The sequence below is a fragment of the Stegostoma tigrinum genome, chromosome 17, assembly GCF_030684315.1.
Source record: "Stegostoma tigrinum isolate sSteTig4 chromosome 17, sSteTig4.hap1, whole genome shotgun sequence".
Classification (NCBI taxonomy): Eukaryota; Metazoa; Chordata; class Chondrichthyes; order Orectolobiformes; family Stegostomatidae; genus Stegostoma; species Stegostoma tigrinum.
Genome location: NC_081370.1, coordinates 28549569 through 28569762, shown reverse-complemented (window position 1 = coordinate 28569762; position 20194 = coordinate 28549569). Strand labels below are relative to the sequence as shown.

The window sequence follows — 20194 nt, the reverse complement described above, 5'->3', positions numbered from 1 at the left end:
GTTGTTCCTGATTCATAAATATAACCATTAAATCATGAATCTATGCAAATCTGCTTTTGATTTCAAACACTAACCTTACACAAAACATATTTTTAAAGCATTCTCCAAAAAATATTAAAATATTCAAAATATAACATTGATGCACTGTTAACTCTAACTGCAACATTTGTAGAACCATTCTGCCACTTTTCCCTTCAGAACTAGAAGTTCAGGTGGAGGTTGGTCTTTTTCAACTTGCAAGACTCCAATTCCCACAGCACCAAGTCAGCTGGTTCAAATGCATTATTAAGTGACAACACTGACCAAAATAATCTTTCCTTTTGTTCAACAACCAACATATTGTGTTAATACTCGCTGAACCAATCTTCAAAGCTGCCAAATATCTTTGAAAGATGTTTATTCCCATGTTCAACAATGTGGAATGCTTCACACTTAATTCCTAGTGGTCACTTAGTGAATCATAGATCCTTGGTAAGATCTTTTAAACAAAACTCCTTTCCGGAAAATAATAATGGCCATGATGCATCTGGTGTCACTCTGATCAGAGACTCATAGAATCTCTACAGGGTGGAAACAAGCCCTTCGACCCAACAAGTCCATACCAACCCTCAGAGCATTCCATCCAAACACATCTCCCTATAACCCACCTAATCTACACATCGCTGGACAGTATGGGCAATTTAGCATGGTCTATCCACCAAGCCTGCACATCACTGGACTGTGGGAGGAAAGTGGAGCACCCAGATTAAGTTTACATTTTTGATCATTCATGTACATCTTCTGTAAAATAACCTCTTTCTAATATCATAATTTAAAAGATATTCATTTGGACGATTTCTTACCTTAGGGATCCTCCTGGACCGGCGAGTAGACAACAGCTCACTGGTGGTGCTCATGCTGTCATCATTGAGGCTGGTAGGGGATGAGGGCACGCTAAGGTGGGACAGAAGCAGCACATCATCATGGCTGTGTCTTTTTGATAGTCGTGGTAGTTTAAGAGTCTTTCTGTCTATGGTACTACTCAGACGCAATGACAGACTGCTGGGTTTCGGGGGCAGCTTTGAAAGATAAATCAATCGACCAGATTAAGAAGCAATACAGTATACAACATCAACATATTACTTCATAATCTCTAGCTTCTGAATAGATGGAATTAAAGTACTACTTTCTGCTTCAAACTTCTACTCAAAGTTTGCATGCACAAAACAAATGCAATTTTGCATACTCTAGGCTTATTAATTCAAGACTTCAGAATGAGTGTTTGTTCCAAACCAATCTAACTGAATTCAAATTTGTTTGAATATAAACACTAAATGGCCACAGCGAATTGGTGGATAAAAGCAATGAAAGTAGTGAAAAATGAGTCCGAATGAAGCATTTAGAATCTTGAGCTATTAGGCACTTGACATCTGCTCTTGTTTGTATAAATTTGTGGATTATTTCTTCCTGCCTGATCTGTTTTAAATTATTTTGATCATTTGCTCATTTTTCTACTAGTAACAATGTTGTCAGTGCCTACACGAGCAGAATAAAATTTCATGACCTCCTGGCATCAGTTTGCCTTGAGCTTATTTAGCCGCTATATAAAATAAATACTGAGTCAGCCAAAACAAATTTTATCATTGGCCTCTCACCTTTATCAATAAGAAATGTTTGTCAACTTATTGCCCCATACGTCATTGTAACATAGGATTCCAGAAGTGCATGACAATTTCAGAAACCTACTGGTGGGTCCACATCTCAGTGATCATTGTCCACATTCTTAGCTGTAATACTGTGTCCATTTGATGTGTATCCAACTCACTTGGCAAATGGGAAGCATATGCAGGACTTTGCTTAGGAATGTGCGCACTGAAAGTTGAGTTCCGGCAGCAGTGAATGTAATGTTGGTCTACTATAAAATTTTTTCCTATGATTTATAGTTTTGTTTTTCTTTTTTGCCTTTTGTAGTACTTTTTTTAATTTTCCATTTTCCATCCAGATTTGATTTGAAAAGGAAATAGATTGTCCACAAGGAAGGTTAAGAAATAACTCCTTACGGATTAAGTCTACACTTCTTTATCAACCTTTATCAAATGCAAACGGTCACAGGATTCTTTATTTGAAGACGCCTTCCTCAGTAATGTGCAAACTCCCCCAACTATAAAAAGAGACAGTGTTTCTCCCAAGTTTTCTCCGTAAAATGTTAATACAGAAGTAAATTCATTTACTGGGTAAGACATTAATTCTGATCACAAAATAGCACAAAATGAACTTTTACAAAGAGCAACAAATATTATCATAGATAATAGAGACCTACAGCACAGAAAAAGGCCCTTCAACCCTCAAGTCAATGCTGGTTTAAAACAAGCATCAAACTACTCCTATTCATTTCCCAGAATTTGGCCCATAGACATAGCTGCTTTGACATTGTAAGTGCATATCTCAGAACTTCTTAAATATTATGAGGGTTTCTGCTGCTATCATCCTTACAGGCAAGGAGTTCCAGATTCTTATCACCCTTTGGTTCAAAAATATTTCCTCATGTCCTTTCTAAACCTCCTGCCATTACCTTAAATCTATGCCCCTGGTCATTGTTCCCTCCACCAAGGGGAAAGGTTTCTTCCTGTTGACCCTGTCTATACCCCTCATAGTTTTAAACACATCAGTTATGTCTCCCTAAGTCTCCTCTGCTCCAAGGAAAACAACCCGAGTCTATCCATTCTTAACTTCATAACTAAAATTCTCCAGCTCAGGCAACATCTTGCTATGTGTCCTCTGTACTCTCCTTACTGCAATCACATCCCTCCTATAATGTGGATGCCAGGACGTGCATAATACTCTAACTGTGGCCTAAGCAATGTTTTACACAGTTCCAGCATCACCTCCCTGCTCTTAAACTCTACGCCTTGGCTAATAATGAAACAAACATACTACATAGCAGCAATTTTACCATTTACAATATCACTTTTAAATTACACAAACTTATAAAGTTTATCTGCAGTAAATATCTATTTATGAGCCGCACCGCTCATAAGATTTGATTTTATGACAAAGACTAGACATTTTTATTAAATTTGTTTTTGCTATAAGCACATTTTCAAATGTACTAATCCGTGGCACCACGTGATCAATTTTAAGCACATCAAAAACTGTCTTAAGTTCTAAAAATATGGGTAATGGTGTGAGGTCAGGGCAAGTTTTGTGTTTTGCAATGTAGGAATGCATTTGATTGCAATTTTGATATTAAAATAAGTTTATTACTTACACAGAGTGCAGGTTGTATATGGATCACCAATTGCATCCTGCATAAAAACCCTACATCAATGTATTCATAAGAGTAATTTTCAACACATAATATTAAACAGGTAAATGGATTGCCAACATGTTCTAGAACCCATCAAATATTTTCCACTCATGCTCCTCTTAATCTCTCAAAATAAAAGTCGGAAAAAGCTAATGTACCATTTTCTGATTACCTCTGACATTCATTTTAAGGTTGGGCCATTCTAAACTTGGTTTCAAAGGGCAAACATTGCCTCACCATTGATACTGCAAATTAGTGATAGCATCAACCACTTGCATAGGATCCACTTTAAGTATTTTGATAAAGTTTCTTCCTGTTTCATGCTGTACCATGTAGGTGCCAATTTTGAGATGCACTTAAAAATGGGCCCTGTACAATCCATGTCTTTACACTTTAGACAGGATTGGTGCAGCGTTGAACTTTTAAAGACAGCTTGTATGATTCTATGTTCTGGTACATGATTGTTAGTATAACCTGGGTTTACACAGACATTTAACAAAAAGAAGAAAAACTGCTAATCATTTCAGAGCTCTGATCACTGCACAAAATTTATTGAAAACATTTTGTGATTTCACTGGAAAACAAGTAAACCAGAGAGAATTCTGATCAACAATTTCACAAATTTTCAAAGTCATTCCACACTGTCACCACTAGGATGGCATTTATGGCATTATGGGAATAAACCTGCCTATCTTTTATACACACAATTTCCAAGTACACCATAGCACAGTATAATGGCAATCAGATCTGAACCAAAAAATAAATATCCAAAATTCCTCAATTCCCGAAGTACCCCAGTGCAGTAACTACAGCAAACGGTTGTCCTCTGTAAAAGGTACCTCAATGTCATTGCTCTAAACTTCTGATTACTTTGCTGAACAATGTTACACCCTCTGGATTGGATACTCCAGCTGAGGTCTGAAAATTTTCAGGTTCATTGAAAGTGACAGCTCTGTGGTGCTGCAGAATGCAAGTCTCAGTTCGACACATTTTAAAATAAAGACTATGAAAATATTTAATTCCAGCAATCTCGTTTGCACCAATATCAGGAGATCTTGGTGGGCCTGTTTGCTCTTTGTTTGACCAAACATCTAAAACAGCAGATTTTTATTGCAAAGTGACAAAAGAAGCAAACAGATCTTCTGCATTTAGAGTGGGGCTATATCGACAAGCCATAGCATGTTTGGGCTTAACTTGTTAGTGCTGCAAATAAATAGAAGTTTATGCATAAACAGTTAATGGTGAAATTGGCATATAACTGTTCTGTGCAAACTTCCTTACAAATATTGCATGCAACTCCACTTTTAAACTATAATTACACCAAGACTGCTCAGGAAATTCAAGGCTATATTTTTATTTTAACACTGGGCTAGATCTTATCTAAAAGATACTATTGTTACAAACAATTCCTCTCATTTGGTGGCATTTTTGATGATAGTTCCTTGCACCACAATGTGTTTTTTTTAAAACATTCAAATGTGTTCTGTAAGTCGTGTAGAAGAGTACTGCACATTTTCTATATACAATATGCTGCATGGCTACATAATCATTTTAAGACTAAACTGAAATGAATTGCGTAGTGTCGAAAAAAACATTTTGTTGAAACTCTTCAAGTTGCACTCACCTGGAAACTCTCAATTAATATCAATTAATAATAATAAAGAGAAATAGCTGAAAGGAGAATTCTGATTGGTTGAGACATTTTCAAGGAGAATGTAGCTGTTTGATGATGTCTGACAATTAACTGCCAAACTTTGTTTAAATTTTAAACTACATTGGTCATTGGTCAAGGCCCTGAGAAATGAGACAGAAAACTGTTGTCCCCTATTTTGTGGAGTTAAAAAAGGCATATTTACATGTTCTTTCTGTCTTGAAAGAACAAGGCTCTATTTATCAGTAAATGTACCTCCAAAGCCTGCAAGTGCACCACAGTATCAATCCAACTGACAATTTTAAACTAGCTGTCAGCATCATTTTTTTACACACTCAGAATTATTTAGCAAATGCTATCCAATAGCAGAGTCACATCTAATGTTGGACAATGCAGTTTATTGTAAATGTGAGCTGGTTGAGAATGGCTAGTACCTTCCTTGCTTGCTGCAAATAGCCAAAGGGGCATACCATTTGACGTGATCCATTAGTTTTTTTTTCGGAACGACTGTTTACAAATCTAGCACAATTGCCAAAATTCATTTATTACATTACACATTTGAACAACAGGCAGAACAACTTTTTGGCTCAAAACCAACATATTACTATTAATGAACACAATACATGTCGCTCCTGCATAGTAGCAGCCTAACACAATTGACTGACACAAAACCACTGGGATACTCAGATTGCTCAAGTACATTTCTGGACTAAAACCAACAGCCTTATGTTTTTTCATGACTTTGCACAATATCCCAAGAATTGATCTGATCAGGATAGCTATTGTATTGCAGGATGGCTTCAGTGAGCCTTATTCTAGTTTCAGGCTTATATGGTGAACAAATGGTTTGGGCTGTATTTACAAAGTTGCTGAGAATGCCACCCTGATCATGTGTGGAACTGCAGAAATCCCAATATGCATGGTGACCAGTGAAGGTGTTACTAGTAGGGAACACATTGGCTAATTTCTCAACATAGTCATTAATCATAGGGAGCATTGTTGGCTACTGCAATTCAGTGGTAAAATTGAGTGCAGGTCCTGGAAAGCGTTGCTGAACAAAGAGTCCTTGGAGTGTAGGTTCATAGTTCTTTGAAAGTTGAGTTGCAGGTAGACAGGATAATGAAGGCAGCATTTGGTATTATAGCCTTTATTGGCCAGCGCATTGAGTATAACAGCTGGGAGATCGTGTTGCAGCTATACAGAACATTGGCGAAGCCACTTTTGGAATACTGCATTCAGTTCTGGTCTGGTGGCTATAGGAAAAATGTTGTGAAACTTGAAAGGGTTCAGAAAAGATTTACGAGCATGTTGCCAGGGATGTAGGGTTTGATTTATAGGGAGAGGCTGGGGCCATCTTCCTTGGAGCATCAGAGGCTGACAGGTGACATTATAGAAGTTTTTATAAATTCATGAGGGGCATGGATGGGGTGAACAGCAGAAGTCTTTTCCCCAGGGTGGGAGAGTCCAAAGCTATAGATGGCATAAGTTTAAGGTAAGAAGGAAAAGATGTTAAAAAGGACCAAGTAGCAATTATTTCTTATAGAAGGCAGCGTGTGTGTAGAACGAGCTGCCAGAGGAAGTGATGGAGGCTGGTATAATTAGAAAATTTAAAAGGCATCTGTATGGGTATATGAATAGGAAGAGTTTAGAAGGATATGGGCCAAATGCTGGGAAATGGGATTAGATTAATTTAGGATATTGGATCAGCATGGAGGAGTTGGACCAAAGAGTCTGTTTCCATGCTGTTCAGTTCTATCACTCCAAGATTCTAGACCATTAAGTTTGCGGCTTCAAAAGTAGCAAATGTACATATTGGAAATATATCAGTAATAGGAATGGAAGTCTCATTTTATTGAAAGTGAATTTCTCATTTGACCCAACAACGATGTTTTCAAAAGCTTGACCTAGTGGAGAACCCATGGGAACACGATCTGTTTGGGCATGTTATGAAAATTGAACTCACCTGAATGAGTTACTGTTTGCTACAGACTGTACCTAACCAGTAAATGTTTACAAAATTCAAAACACAGTTCCAACATTAGACATGATTCCATGAGTGGCCATTTGTTAAATGTGTGTGAAAAATTTAACTGACAACTAATTTTGGAATGTTAGCTGGCTTCATGGTGTAGTGGTACACCTATACTGGAAACTGCATATTATAGAGGCCCTATACTTGCACTCACTGTGCCTGTTTCAACTCAACAAAATAGGTGATAGGTAACTTCTCAGACAATGCAATGAACAATCAGAGTTCAGCTACTTGGTTTAAAATTTAAATAAAGCTTGGCAATTAATTGCCAGTCATCAGCTAGTGAGTAAATTCTCCATGTCAATATATCTGCTGATAAAAGTCTACTTGTTAACCACTCAACACTCTCCACCCATTTGGTACAAATGTTGTTTTCCCCTTACTTTGGTATTTCTTGAAAGTTTTCCTGATTAGTGTAAGATGAAAAGTATCAACAAAATGTCTTTTTTTCAGCAATGCTCATGTTCTGTACTAGCAAATAACTTTTTCTAATGAAACCATTGAAATTGTTTTAAAAAAAAAATTTTTGGCATGTCTCTACTTGATTCAACCCAGGTTAGCTTGGCTGGTACAGCTGTGAGAGCTCCCCTAAAAAAATCAAACTTGATATATTATACATAGATCAATATTCACAGGTTCGTTGTCTGTGCAAGGGTATGGATCCCCCACAACTACCCACCAGCTAATATGTGCATCCCTGTAATTATCCACATGAACAAACCTCTGAGAGGGCTGCAATGGTATTTCTGGATTGACAGCAAGAAAAATACAAGTTTTTAAACATTTTGTTTTACACATGCCCAGAATTAGAGTAGAATGTGGTGATAAGTCATACCTTCCTGGTAGTGCAACTGTTTTACTCTTCTCACCAGACAAAACTTGCAAGTTTGACCTTTACACAGATCACACTGAGTCCGCAGCACATTTTATACATGCATTGTGCTCAGTACTACTACAAATTTAGGGATATTTTTTGACGTTGGCACAGACAAGCCTATATTATGAAAGCTTTTAATACTTAAATGGTTACTTTGAATCTGAATGTGAGCTTGCTCGCTGAGCTGGAAGGTTAGTTTTCAGACATTTCATCACCATTCTAGGTAACATCATCAGTGAGCGTCCGAAGTGCTGGTGTTATGTCCCGCTTTCTATTTATCTGTTTGGGTTTCCTTGGGTTGGTGATGTCATTTCCTGCAGGAACAGGAAATGACATCACCAACCCAAGGAAACCCAAAGAAAGCAGGACAGAAACCAGTGCTTCATTGGAGGCTCACTGATGATGTTATCTGGAATGGTGACAAAACATCTGGGAACAAACCTTCCAGCTCAGTGAACCAGCTTACATCTGGATCAAAATAAAGACCCTCTCTCTTGTGGACCGAGAGGAGGAGAGCGCGACTGTGTTGGAGGTGAAAGGATGATGACGGGTTGGCTGTGCACCCTAGCGACCAGTGGATCTTATTGCTGGCTTCGGCCTAACGCAGGTTCGGGGGAGTAGCCAACCTGCAACGATGGCTGCGGCAAGTGCTCATGCCCCAGGTCAGGGGGTCCGGAACACCATCCGTGTTTCCGTAAAGAAGGTAGATGAAGGTGCACCTGTGGACCGCACCTTCTTCATGAAGAGGGTCCTGTTGGACTGTTGCGGGTTCGCTGCTGCGGACATTTACTGCCTGCAGGATTTCCCCGGAGGAGGTTTTTACGATGTGTCCTTCAGGAGTGCCAAGCTTTGCGAGCGCTTCCTGGAGGTTTTCAAGGAGAAAGGAGGTGAGGGACCCCTCTCTGTATTGACCGCTGTCCCGCTGTTTGTGATGCCGGTACAGAGGAGCCGTATGGTGACTGTACACATGTACAACCCGCATGTGCCAGCAGTTGATGTCCTGACCTTCCTCGGAAGGTATGTGAAGGTGGAAGGGGACCTAACTGACATCATGGACTCCTTTGGCATCTGGACCAGCAAGAGGCAGGTCAAGGTGACGCTGAGGATGGGCGCGGACGGGAACGTCGTACACCCACCGTCCAGCTTCGCGATCGGCGGGAGCAAGGGCTAACTGACCTATGCAGGGCAACCTAAAGTCTGCCATGCCTGTGGTAGGTCAGGTCACATGGCGGCCGACTGCAAAGTCACCATCTGCAGGGAGGAGGGACACCTTGCAAAGGATTGCCCCCAAGAGAAAAGCTGCAACCTTTGTGGGGAAGCGGGCCACCTCTATAGGGCATGCCCACAGCGGGGGACCACCTACGCCCAGGTCGCCGGCAGGGGCAATGCGGGGCCAGCCCCCCCGGAGGAGAGGAAGGCACCAGGGCCCAACAAGGACCCCACTAATGTGCAGGAGGGCCAGGTCGTGCAGGAGGGCCCAGCCCCGCAGGATGGGCCCGAGGCCAGCAAAGCGCCCCTGCAGGCTCCACTCCCCACCCCGCCCCCCCAACAACCCGGAGTCGATGGAGGCGGTGACAGGCGACCCAGGGGAGTGGACGACGGTCCGGAAAGCGAGGAGGAAGGTGCGTCGACAGGCCCAGGAACCGCAACCATCAAGTAAGAAGAGTCAGAGGAGCTCTTATAGCCCCCCTGTAGCTGCCGAGGGGGATTCGGAGAGGGCCTGCCCGAAGCAGAAGTTAAAGATCTCGAGGGAGAAGGAAAGCAGCACCACGCTTCCAGGTGACGGGAGGTGTCCTGAGGCTCCCTCCGACACCCAGTCAAGTGCCGCTGGGGCACTGGAGGGCCCCCCGGGACTTCCAGGTGGGAAGGAGGAAACAGCGCGTCCCCAGCCTGACCCAGAGCCGGTCCCTCCTGCCTCCGCACCCCCGACGGGAGGATGCCACCCGGAAGGCAGCACGGACGGTTTCCTGAGCCCGGAGGGCGTCCAGCAGTTAGCCCGGGCAATGGACATGACGGGACAGATGGAGGGGCTGGACCTTGGACTTGGGGAGGGTACTGTGGTCACTGCCCACAATGGGGTTACGAGTTGCGAGCATTAATGTGCGCAGTGTCAAGTCCACCGCAAGATGTGTATCCACGTTGGCCTACCTGACCACCATCAAGGCGGACCTCCTGTTTCTGTGGGAGTGCAGGATACCGCATCTCAACAGGTACGGGAAATGGTCGGGTGCCTGGACCTGTGGGCCTTCGATCTGGTCGGGGGGGGGGGGGGGTAACGACTGTCGCTCCTCGGGCCAGGCCATTCTGCTGCGGGGGCGCAACTTCACCATCTCTCAAGTTCAGGAGGTGGTGGGGGGGGGGGGGGGGGGGCGCCTCCTAGTGGCTGATGTCACCTACAGGAGCACTCCGCTGAGGCTGATCAATGTGTACGCCCCAGCGGTACGGAGTGAGCGGTTGGCCGTCCTGCAGCGGCTTCCACCCCTGCTGGCTACGTCCAGGCCGGTCATCCTAGGCGGAGACTTCAACTGCATCATCGATGCAGATGGAAGATCCGGCGAGGGGACAGCAGGTGGGGGGATTCAACTGGACGTCACGTCCAGATTCCTGATGGGCACGGTGAAGGACGCCAAGCTGCTCGACGTCTTCAGCACCCCTGCAGATGGAGCGCAGCGGAGATAAACCTGGTCGCAGCCAGATGGGTCTATCGGCTCAAGGACAGACTTCCTGTTTGTGTCACGGACGTTCTCGGTCAGGTCCACCGGCATCGAGCCAGTGTTCTTCTCTGACCACTGCCTCCTGCTGGCCGACTGTCACTCACAGGACGACCAGCAGGCCGGCAAGGGGACGTGGAAGCTCAACATGACTCTGTTGACCCCAGAGAATGTCGAGGAGCTTAAGAGGGAGTACGCCGGTTGGAGAACCGTGAAACCCCTCTTCGAGTCTCTGGGCGACTGGTGGGAGACGGTGAAGGAGAACATTAAGAGGTCCTTTGTCCTCAAGGGTGTTCGGAAGGCGAGAGAGAGGTGGGGAAAGCTGTCACGACTCCAGAAAAGGGTGCAGAACCTGCTCCTTCTGCAGTTGATGGGGGTCGATGTCACGGAGGACCTCCGCGAGGGGAGGGGCCAGCAAGCCTCGCTCTTCGCCGCGGAGGCCTCCAGGATAATCTTCCAGTCCAGGGTCCGCTCCGCGGAGCAGGACGAGACGTGCTCGCATTTCTTCTTTCAGAAGGTGCACAAAGAGAGCTCTGTGCTTAGCCAGCTGAGGGAGGACGACGGCTCGGTGCCGTCGTCTCAGCCTGACGTTTTGAGGATCAGCAGATCCTTCTATGCCGGACTGTACGACACGAAGCCCACGGACAGCACGGCCTCCGAGTCGTTCCTGTCATCTATCACGGAGGTCTTAGACGATGGCACAAGGGAGTGGCTGGACCGGCCGATATCCCTGGACAAGCTGACCAGAGCCCTCCAGTCCTTAGAGAGGAACAGGACTCCCGGGAGCGACGGCTTACCGGTCAAGCTGTATTCCGCTCTGTGGGACCTGGTCGGCCAGGACCTACTGGAGGTGTACGATAGTGCACTTCGGGCAGAGGAAATGTGCAAGTCCATGAGGAAGGGCATCATCACCCTCATTTACAAGAGGAAGGGGGAGAGGGAAGAAATTAAGAATTGGCGTCCCATTTCACTATTGAACGTGGACTACAAAATCCTGGCCAAGGTCATTGCCAACCGGGTCAGGTCTGTCCTGGAGTCGGTGATTCACCCTGACCAAACTTGCGCTGTGCCGGGCAGGAAGATCGCTGAGAGCCTTGCGCTCATCAGGGATACGATTGCCTACGTACAGGACAGGCGGGTGGACACCTGCCTCGTCAGCCTGGACCAGGAGAAGGCCTTCCACAGGGTCTCTCATGCTTACATGAGGGACGTCCTCTCCAAATTGGTGTTCGGGGAGGGCATCCGCAATTGGGTCCGGCTGCTCTACGCCAACATCATTAACGCAGTCTTGATCAACAGGTGGGAATCGGACAGTTTTTCTGTTAGATCTGGAGTCAGGCAGGGCTGCCCGCTCTCTCCTGCCTTGTTCGTGTGCTGTGTGGAGCCCTTCGCCGCATCCATCAGGAAGGACGTGAGCCTGAAGGGTTTGACTATCCCAAGCAGCGGAGGCCTTCTGGTCAAGACCTCCCTGTACATGGACGATGTCGCTGTCTTCTGCGCCGATCGTCAGTCCGAACTGGCCTCAGGTGCCAAAGTCAATAGGGGTAAGAGCGAGGTCATGTTCTTCGGGAACTGGGACGACCGCTCCTTCATCCCCTTCACCGTCAGGACAGACTACCTGAAGGTGCTGGGTGTTTGGTTTGGTGGAGCTGGGGTGTGCACTAAGACTAGGGGGGAGCGTATCACCAAATTGAAGCAGAAGCTGGGCAGGTGGACGCTCCGGTCCCTCTCCATCGCGGGTAAGAACCTGGTTGTCAGGTGCGAGGGGCTTTCGGTACAGTTGTATATGGCACAGGCCTGGCCTATTCCCTGGACCTGCGCCACTGCGGTCACCCGGGCCATCTTCCACTTCATTTGGGGGTCGAGGATGGACCGGGTCCGCAGGGACACCATGTACAAAGACCTGGAAAATGGGGGAAAGGGCGTACCGAACGCCACCCTCGCCCTGACGGCGCCCTTTGTGTGCGGCTGCATCAAGCTGTGCGTAGATCCTCAGTACGCAAACACCAAGTGTCACTACTTACTGAGCTTCTACCTGTCCCCGGTGTTGCGAAGGATGGGCCTGGCCTCGTTGCCGCGGAACGCTCCGAGTAGTTGGACCGTTCCGTACCACCTGTCCTTCGTGGAGAAATTTTTGAAAGGAAACACCTTTGACCACAAGGCCGTCAGACAGTGGTCAGCACGTAGTATCCTCGGGATCCTCTGGGAAAAGGAGAGGGTGGATCCTGTCGTGTGGTTCCCCACGCAGACTGCCAAAGTCGTTTGGCAGAATGCCTCATCGCCAGAACTTTCAAACAAGCACAAGGACATTGCTTGGCTGGCGGTGAGAGGGGCTCTGCCAGTGAGATCCTTTATGCATGCCCGGAATCTCTGCGCCACCACAAGCTGCCCTCGAGGTGGATGCGGGGGGGGGACGAGACTGTCGATCACCTCCTTCTGGAGTGTGCCTATGCGCAGGAGGTCTGGAGGGGGATGCAGTGGTATTTGTCGAGGTTCGTCCCGAGCAGCTCCGTGACGTGGGACTCCGTGCTCTGTGGGCTGTTTCCAGGGATGCACACAGAGACCACCATCAACTGCGCCTGGAGGACCATCAATGCGGTGAAAGACGCTCTTTGGTCTGCCCGCAACTTGCTGGTCTGCCAGCTGAAAGAACTGACCCCGACCTAGTGTTGCAGACTGGCGCACTCCAAGGTCCAGGACTGCGTGCTGAGGGACCCGCTGAAGCTTGGGGCAGCCGCCGCCAAGGCGCGGTGGGGAAAGACCACCGTATGAAACCCCTCGTCCAGAATGGAAACAAGGGCCCTATCTGGTAACTGGGCCAAGCTGGCGCCTTCCCCAACTGGTCAGGGGGCCAACGGGGACCGTGCGCGGAAACAACTGCCAGGGTATTTTCTTTGCTTTGCTTTGTTTTTTTCTTCTTTGTTTTCTTTTCCTTTAGTTGGTGTTTGTACCCCCTGGGTAACCCACAGCGGCTTGCATGACCGTGTAGGTGTATAAATATGTTTTATTTTTTGTACGTCTTATGAATAAAGTATATTTTTTCAAATAAAAAAAAGTGACCAAACGTCTGAAAACTAACCTTCCAGTTCAGCGAGCAAACTCACATCCAGAACCTCAACCTGAGCTACAAATCTTCTCAAAACTCACTGGTTACTTTGAATGGTTGTATATATGTGGATATATCTCAGGAAAAGTCATGAAATCATTTATTGATCTCCTCAAGCAAAACTTTTTTTTTGGTCATCAGTTCGAGTAGAATAATGGTACTGTTACTATTACAATAACATGTTACTCATTTAAAACACAACCAAAAACACAAAATTAGTTCATAATAACGTGAATACTATTGTAAATTTAACAGAATGAACATGTTCCCAGAATGCTATATGTCAAAATTTAACATAAATCTGCACTCAAATTAGATAAAATCTGACTAAAATATTTTTCATAGCATCACATCTATGATAACGCTGTTGCTAATATTGAATACTTCAATGATTACTTCACGTACTGAAATCTTGGAGTGGGATTTGACCCAATGTTTAGTTCTTTTTGTGGAAAAATCATTTATGTAATAATCAGTATGCTAGAGAGTTAATGGTCTACTTAGTGGTGAGTTGGAGCTCCTCAACAGACACTTGAAAAATTAAACCAGATTTACACTACTGAACGAACACTTCTCTGTATTTTTGATTTTCCATGGTTCAACCATCTTAAAACTGAATTAACTCTAGAAAGTGTTTTAACAGATATCTTTTGACAGGCAAGTTTTACATTTTGTTTCAAAACCTGTAACTAGTGCTTTTTGGCTTAAAGTCAAAAAATAATCAAAATCATAAAACATCACTTAACCCTGAGCCATTGTTTCCTTAATGCTCAACATGTTTATTTCATTTTCAATTTTTTAAACTAATTTTTTGATTTTGTCAACTTATGAAACGGCTTACATTTCCAAATCCAAATCAGCTTAGTTAGGTAGACAGTAAACGTTTAGCACTTTCCCAGTTCCGTCCTCTACTCCTCCAGCCTTGTGAAAACAAACAGACCCAAAAGTATTCCTGTTTGAACTGGATGAGAACTTCTACTTGACTTAAAGCAAGAGAATTACCTGGGGAGGTGTAGTGTACTTCCTGTCCTGAGGGGACCACATCCTGTGCAAAGAGTCTAGGGAATTCTCAGATGACAGCTGCAGTTTTCTGCCAGGGTAGCGGCCTTTCAGTTCCACATCTTCATAAGGATTTTCTTTAGGTGTATCTGTGAAGCAGTGCAAAGTAAAAACACAGGCTGATTCAAGAGAGTCATGTGAACCTAAAAATATTTCCTCAGTTGGCAGACTGATCGAGACAGAATGCTGTTTTTTTTCTCCTTTTGTTTTAGTGTTTGAACCAGAATTTTGTTAAAATACAAAGTCCTGTTTAGAAAGTAAACGACAGAAGAGAGCCTTCATAAGTCCTGCAGAATGCTTAACATAAGTGTACAGCTCTAGTGAGAAAGAACAGGATGTGATGTCACTTGGAGTATTGCTTAAGATTCAGTTTAAGAATTTTCAAAAACATGTGATGACTCATTTTCTGACCCTAAAGTCAAATACAGTTCTATTCAGTTCATTAACACTGTGTCACTATTTTTTTAAAGCAGAATACAGTGCTTTGCAAAATATCAAATGCAGTGTTATTTAATATTGTTTCCATTAATTAGTCTCACAGCAGCTGTGGAATGTTTCAATTGGCAACAGAAAAGTATTCAATCAAACCCACGTACTCAAACAAACCCAAGGCCTCTCAAAGATACAAATACTTTACAATAAAAATTTGCCTATTAAGATTTTACTAAGAATGTTAATTTGTGTTAATTCACTTTCTCTGCCCAAACTTTCAAAGACTTCGAAAATTTATAGCCATCTATATTGTCAGCAGAAATATATTCCTGGCTCTCTCAGACTTTACTCAAGCCAGGACCTGCTAAAGGTATTCTTTATGCACAAGCCTTGTTGGTCACACCTCAAAATTTGTTTACGTCTAAAACCAATGTAGCAATCACCATGTTCTATTAACCTGCATCTGTTGATTCCAATGCCAGAAGCTCACAGATCTGATGGTGCTTGCCCAGTTAACTAATTATAAATTGATAGTGGTTGCAACGCGAGCAAGGGATGGAAAACTTTGTGGAAGTGGCACGGGGGCTGGTTGTGGGGAGAGAGAGGGAGAGAGGAAGAGTTAAATCTAACCCATACTCCAGTACTTTTCAGTTTGGAAGGAGCAGGTGACTGAAGTAATTTTGCTGTGGAAATGACATAATATTGGGAACAACGTAGCAATGGCTGCTGAAGTATTTTGATGCTGTACCGCAGGCCTGAGTGTAGGAGGTAGCGAGTAGGAGAGATGCTACAGAGGGCTACGAGGTCCTCCAGACAAACTTTGTAAGATAGCTGTGGTGGTCAATAGCCTGAGGATCTGCTGCAACTCGCAAAGTGTTTAAATGACACATGTCAAGGTCAGTGAATATGTGATATGATACATTAGACCATTATTCTCTCTCTCTACTCATTACAGGCACCATAGTCCCACCACTCAACTACCTATAACCTTCATGTATCTCAATACACAAGTAACATTCATGAATTCACTCTCATATACATAGTGCTATTATAAGACTGATTTCCCACTTTGTACTTTGCAAACAATGCCAGCTATTCAACTATGATACTGCCTAAAAGCTTTGCATGACATTTACTCTCACACTCTTTCTTGTCGGAGTAGAGGTACCAGCACCTAACCAGAAGGAGACAGGCATGGCTACATGTCCTTAGTTGGAGTAGATGGACCTCATTATCATTATAAAAGTCATTACTGAGGTGAACTAGAAGAGAATGGAAACCATTTAAGGCCTGATACATAACCCTCTTCTTCACATCTCCCTTCAAACTCATCACAGAATCTTTTCCAGTCTACAAGTTGGAGATGACATAATTAGACACTTCTTGGTTACCCCTGTTACCCCATCTCACCACAGCCCTAGTCTTGTAGCTGTTTCTTTGCAGATACCCAGGAAGTGAAACATGGCCAAATGATGGTGAAAGCCCAAGAGATGGAAGAAACACAAGGAAGAACCACTGTCATTTCCCTTGGAATGACTGTTCAAGAATCTTTTTGTTATTCATTCATGGGAATGTGAATGCTGCTGGCTGGTCCAGGTATTTATCACCCATCCTTAGTTGCCCTTGAGAAAATGCTGGTGAGCTGCTCCACTTTGTCCTGGATGGTGTCAAGATTCATGACAGCTGTTGGAGCTGCACTCACCCAGGTAATAGGGGGGTATTCCATCACACTCCTGACTTGTAGATGGTGGAAAAGCTTTCAAGAGTCAGAAGATGAGTTACTTACCGCAAGATTCCTAACCTCTCACCTGCTTTTGTATGACCAATACATTTCAGTTTTTGATCAATACTAACTGATAGGATGCCGAGGGTGGATGATTTCGCTACCTTATGTCAGTGAATGCTAAGGAACAATGATTAAATTCTCTCTGGACGCTAATTGCCATGTGCCAGCCCAATCCCAGATATTGTCCAGGTCTTGCTACACTGGGACATGGACAGCTTCAGTATCTAAAGAGTTACGAATAATACAATCATCAGCAAATTTCATCACTTCAGACCTTGTAAAGGAGGAAAGGTTATTGATACATCTGAAATGGTTGGTCCGAGGAAACTACACTGAGGAACTCCTGCAAAGATGAGCTGGAGTTGAAAAGCCACAGCAATCTTCTGTGCGCCAAATATAACTCCAGTCAGCACAGAGTTTTCTCCCCGATTCCCACTGACCGTAATTTTGCTAGGGCTTCTTAATACTACACTCGGTCAGATTCAGCCTTGATGTCAAGGCAACAATGCAGGCTTTGGAGGAAAAGAGGACCTTCAGATGGTGGGACACATGGAATGAACAGCTTGGAGCTTAAATGGGGAATTAAGGAATCAGAGGTGGCAGTTCACTGGGGAGCAAGGTCATACACAGGGATAGTAAGAACTGCCATTGCTGGAGTCTGAGATAACACAGTGTGGAGCTAGAGGAACACAGCAGGCCAGGCAGCATCAGAGGAACAGAAAGCTGATGTTTCGGGTCAGGATCCTTCTTCAGAAATGGGGGAGAGAAAGGAGACTCTGAAATAAATAGAGAGAGGCGGGGGTCGGGCTGGGGAAAGTAGGTAAGATGATGATAAGTGAGTGCAGGTAGGTAGTGGTGGGAATTGGTTAGAGATAACTGGGATGGTGACCAAGTAGAAGCTCAGAGGCCATTTTATAAGGCACTGAACTCTATTCGTGACAAATGACAACACCTTCCAGTCGCGAACCGCTTCAACTCCCCCTCCCACTCCCTGGAAGACATGTCCATCCTGTGCCTCCTCCAGTGTTGCAGCAACACCACCCAGAAATTGGAGGAGCAGCACCTCATATTCCGCCTTTCAGCCTACAACTCAATGTGGACTTTACTAGCTTCAAAATCTCCCCAGCCTGGCTGCATCCCAAGACCAACTCTCCCTCCTATCCCCACCTCCTTGACCTGTCTGTCTACTCTTCCCACCTCACTGACCAATCCCTACCACTAACTACCTGCACTCACCTATCAGCATCCCACTTACCTTCCCCAGCCCGACACCCCCCCCCCCCCCCCCGCCATTTGTTTCACAGTCCCCTTCTCCAATCTCATTTCTGAAAAAGGGTCCAATCCAAAACGCCAGCTTTCCTGCTCCTCTGATGTCACACACAGGCTCTGCTGCAGAGATGTGTGATTAAGGCTTTGCTGGACTGGTCTTCAGAGGAAGGCTGGTATGGATAATAAATACTTGTTGTATTAGTAATCCTGCTAAAAAGACTGAAATCAATATTGAGAAGCATGAAGAAGACTTGCATTAACCAGAAGCACAAGGCTTTAGTCGACCTTTCTCAGCGTACAAGAAATGAGCAAATCTAATATGACTCTTGCAGACCAAACCGCAATGCAGCATCTGATAGTCAATATCACAAGTTTCCATTTTGCAGTATAAACAGAAGGAATTCAGTCTATGCTCTACTCAAGCTAAGATTACTGTCACAATTGCTTAGAATTGGAGTACTGAAAGGGACTTGAAGTAAGTCACCTTCTATTCTCCGGGTCATTACTTGGAGCACAACCAGTTGTCCATGTCAGCATGACAGTATTCATGCTCCCATTACTGTTATTCCACCAGTTAAATACCAGTCAAATACCTTCAAATTCTGGGACCGTACAATTGATTTCAGTACTGTCATAGAAGGAAACAACAACTTATATCTCTTAGCATCAATATGGCAAAGCATCCCAAGGTTTCTTCAGAACAGTATTATAAAACCAGAGTGATGTTGAGCTATTCGCTCAACGTTGGGTCAAAATTTTTTTTAAGAAAGATCTCCATGGAAGAAGATGAAATTGAGAGACAGAGAGGTGGGGGCAGTGCATTTCGGAGCTTGGGGCTTTGACAAAAGACGACATGGTGTCTACAGTGGAGCAGTTATAACTGGGTTGGTGTAAGAAACCAGAATTTGAGCAGCACAAATACCACAGAGGGATGACTGAATGGAGGAATTTGAAACAAGGATGAGAACTTAAAAATCAATGTGCTGCTGACCTGGAACCCATCTTAATCAGCAAGCATAGGGGATTGGAACCTACTGTAAGTCAACGCAATCAGAAAAAATGGTATTTTAAAGAACACGGTATCAGAAATAATGGGAACTGCAGATGCTGAAGTATCCAAGATTAGAGAGTGCGGGTAAGTGGAGTTGAAATGCCCATCAGCCATGATTAAACGGCGGAGCAGACTCAATGGGCCAAATGGCCTTACTTCCACTCCTATATCTTATGTTCTTATGGTATAAAATGAAGTATTCAGTGACTTATGAATGTGATTCTTTTTATTCATTTATATGATGTGGGTATCTCTGGCCAGGCCAGCATTTATTGCCCATCCTCAATTGTCTAGATGGGAGTTAAGAGCCAACCACATTGCTGTGGGTCTGGAACCACATGTCGGCCAAACCAGGGTGAAATGGCAATTTTCTTCCTTAAGGGTGAACCAGATGGAGTTTTCCTGACCATCAGCAACCAACACTTCTCCTCTGAAGTCCAGAACAGTTCCTCTGGTTGAAGGAGAAGGGAAAAAAACTGCTTATCATTGATTCCTTCTTGCTGTGCATTTAGTGTCTTTGACACAGTGCAGAACAGAGGTCTTCTTTCTATCAAAACGTCTGGTCAGTAGACTTTAACTTTGGGTTGACTCCAAGGGAGGAAATGGTCTTCTCAAACCCCTGAACTATCTCGACAGGTGGGCAACATTTCCAAAATCCCAGTGTGTTGATCAGCAGCTCATTAGTCAACGGAAGGGGACACTGGTTAGGTTGGGCTTGCAGAGGAGAGGTTTTCTAAACTGGAGGAACAGAAGAGGAGGATACAGTACAGTGACTCTGAGGTTAGCACTGCTGCCTCACAGCACCAGGGATGCAGGTTCAATTCCAGCCTTCGGTGACTGTGCAAATTCCACATAAGTATTCTCCCTGCGTGCATGGGTTTCCACCAAGAGCTCTAGTTTCCGCCCACAGTAGAAAAATGTGCAGGTTAAGTGG

The 20194-nt window shown here is 44.4% G+C and overlaps 1 protein-coding gene across 6 annotated transcripts in view; it reads right to left on the bottom strand.

Annotated features, from left to right (window-relative positions):
* dennd2b (DENN domain containing 2B) overlaps window positions 1–20194 on the bottom strand; it is a 403328-nt gene that overhangs the window by 98969 nt on the left and 284165 nt on the right. For all 6 annotated transcript variants that reach the window (XM_048545174.2, XM_048545171.2, XM_048545172.2 and 3 more), the window contains 2 exons: window positions 14666–14811; window positions 843–1058 (listed from right to left, as the gene is read on the bottom strand). In XM_048545174.2, the coding sequence (XP_048401131.1) occupies window positions 843–1058; window positions 14666–14811 (362 nt within the window). The remainder of the gene's footprint in view (window positions 1–842; window positions 1059–14665; window positions 14812–20194) is intronic.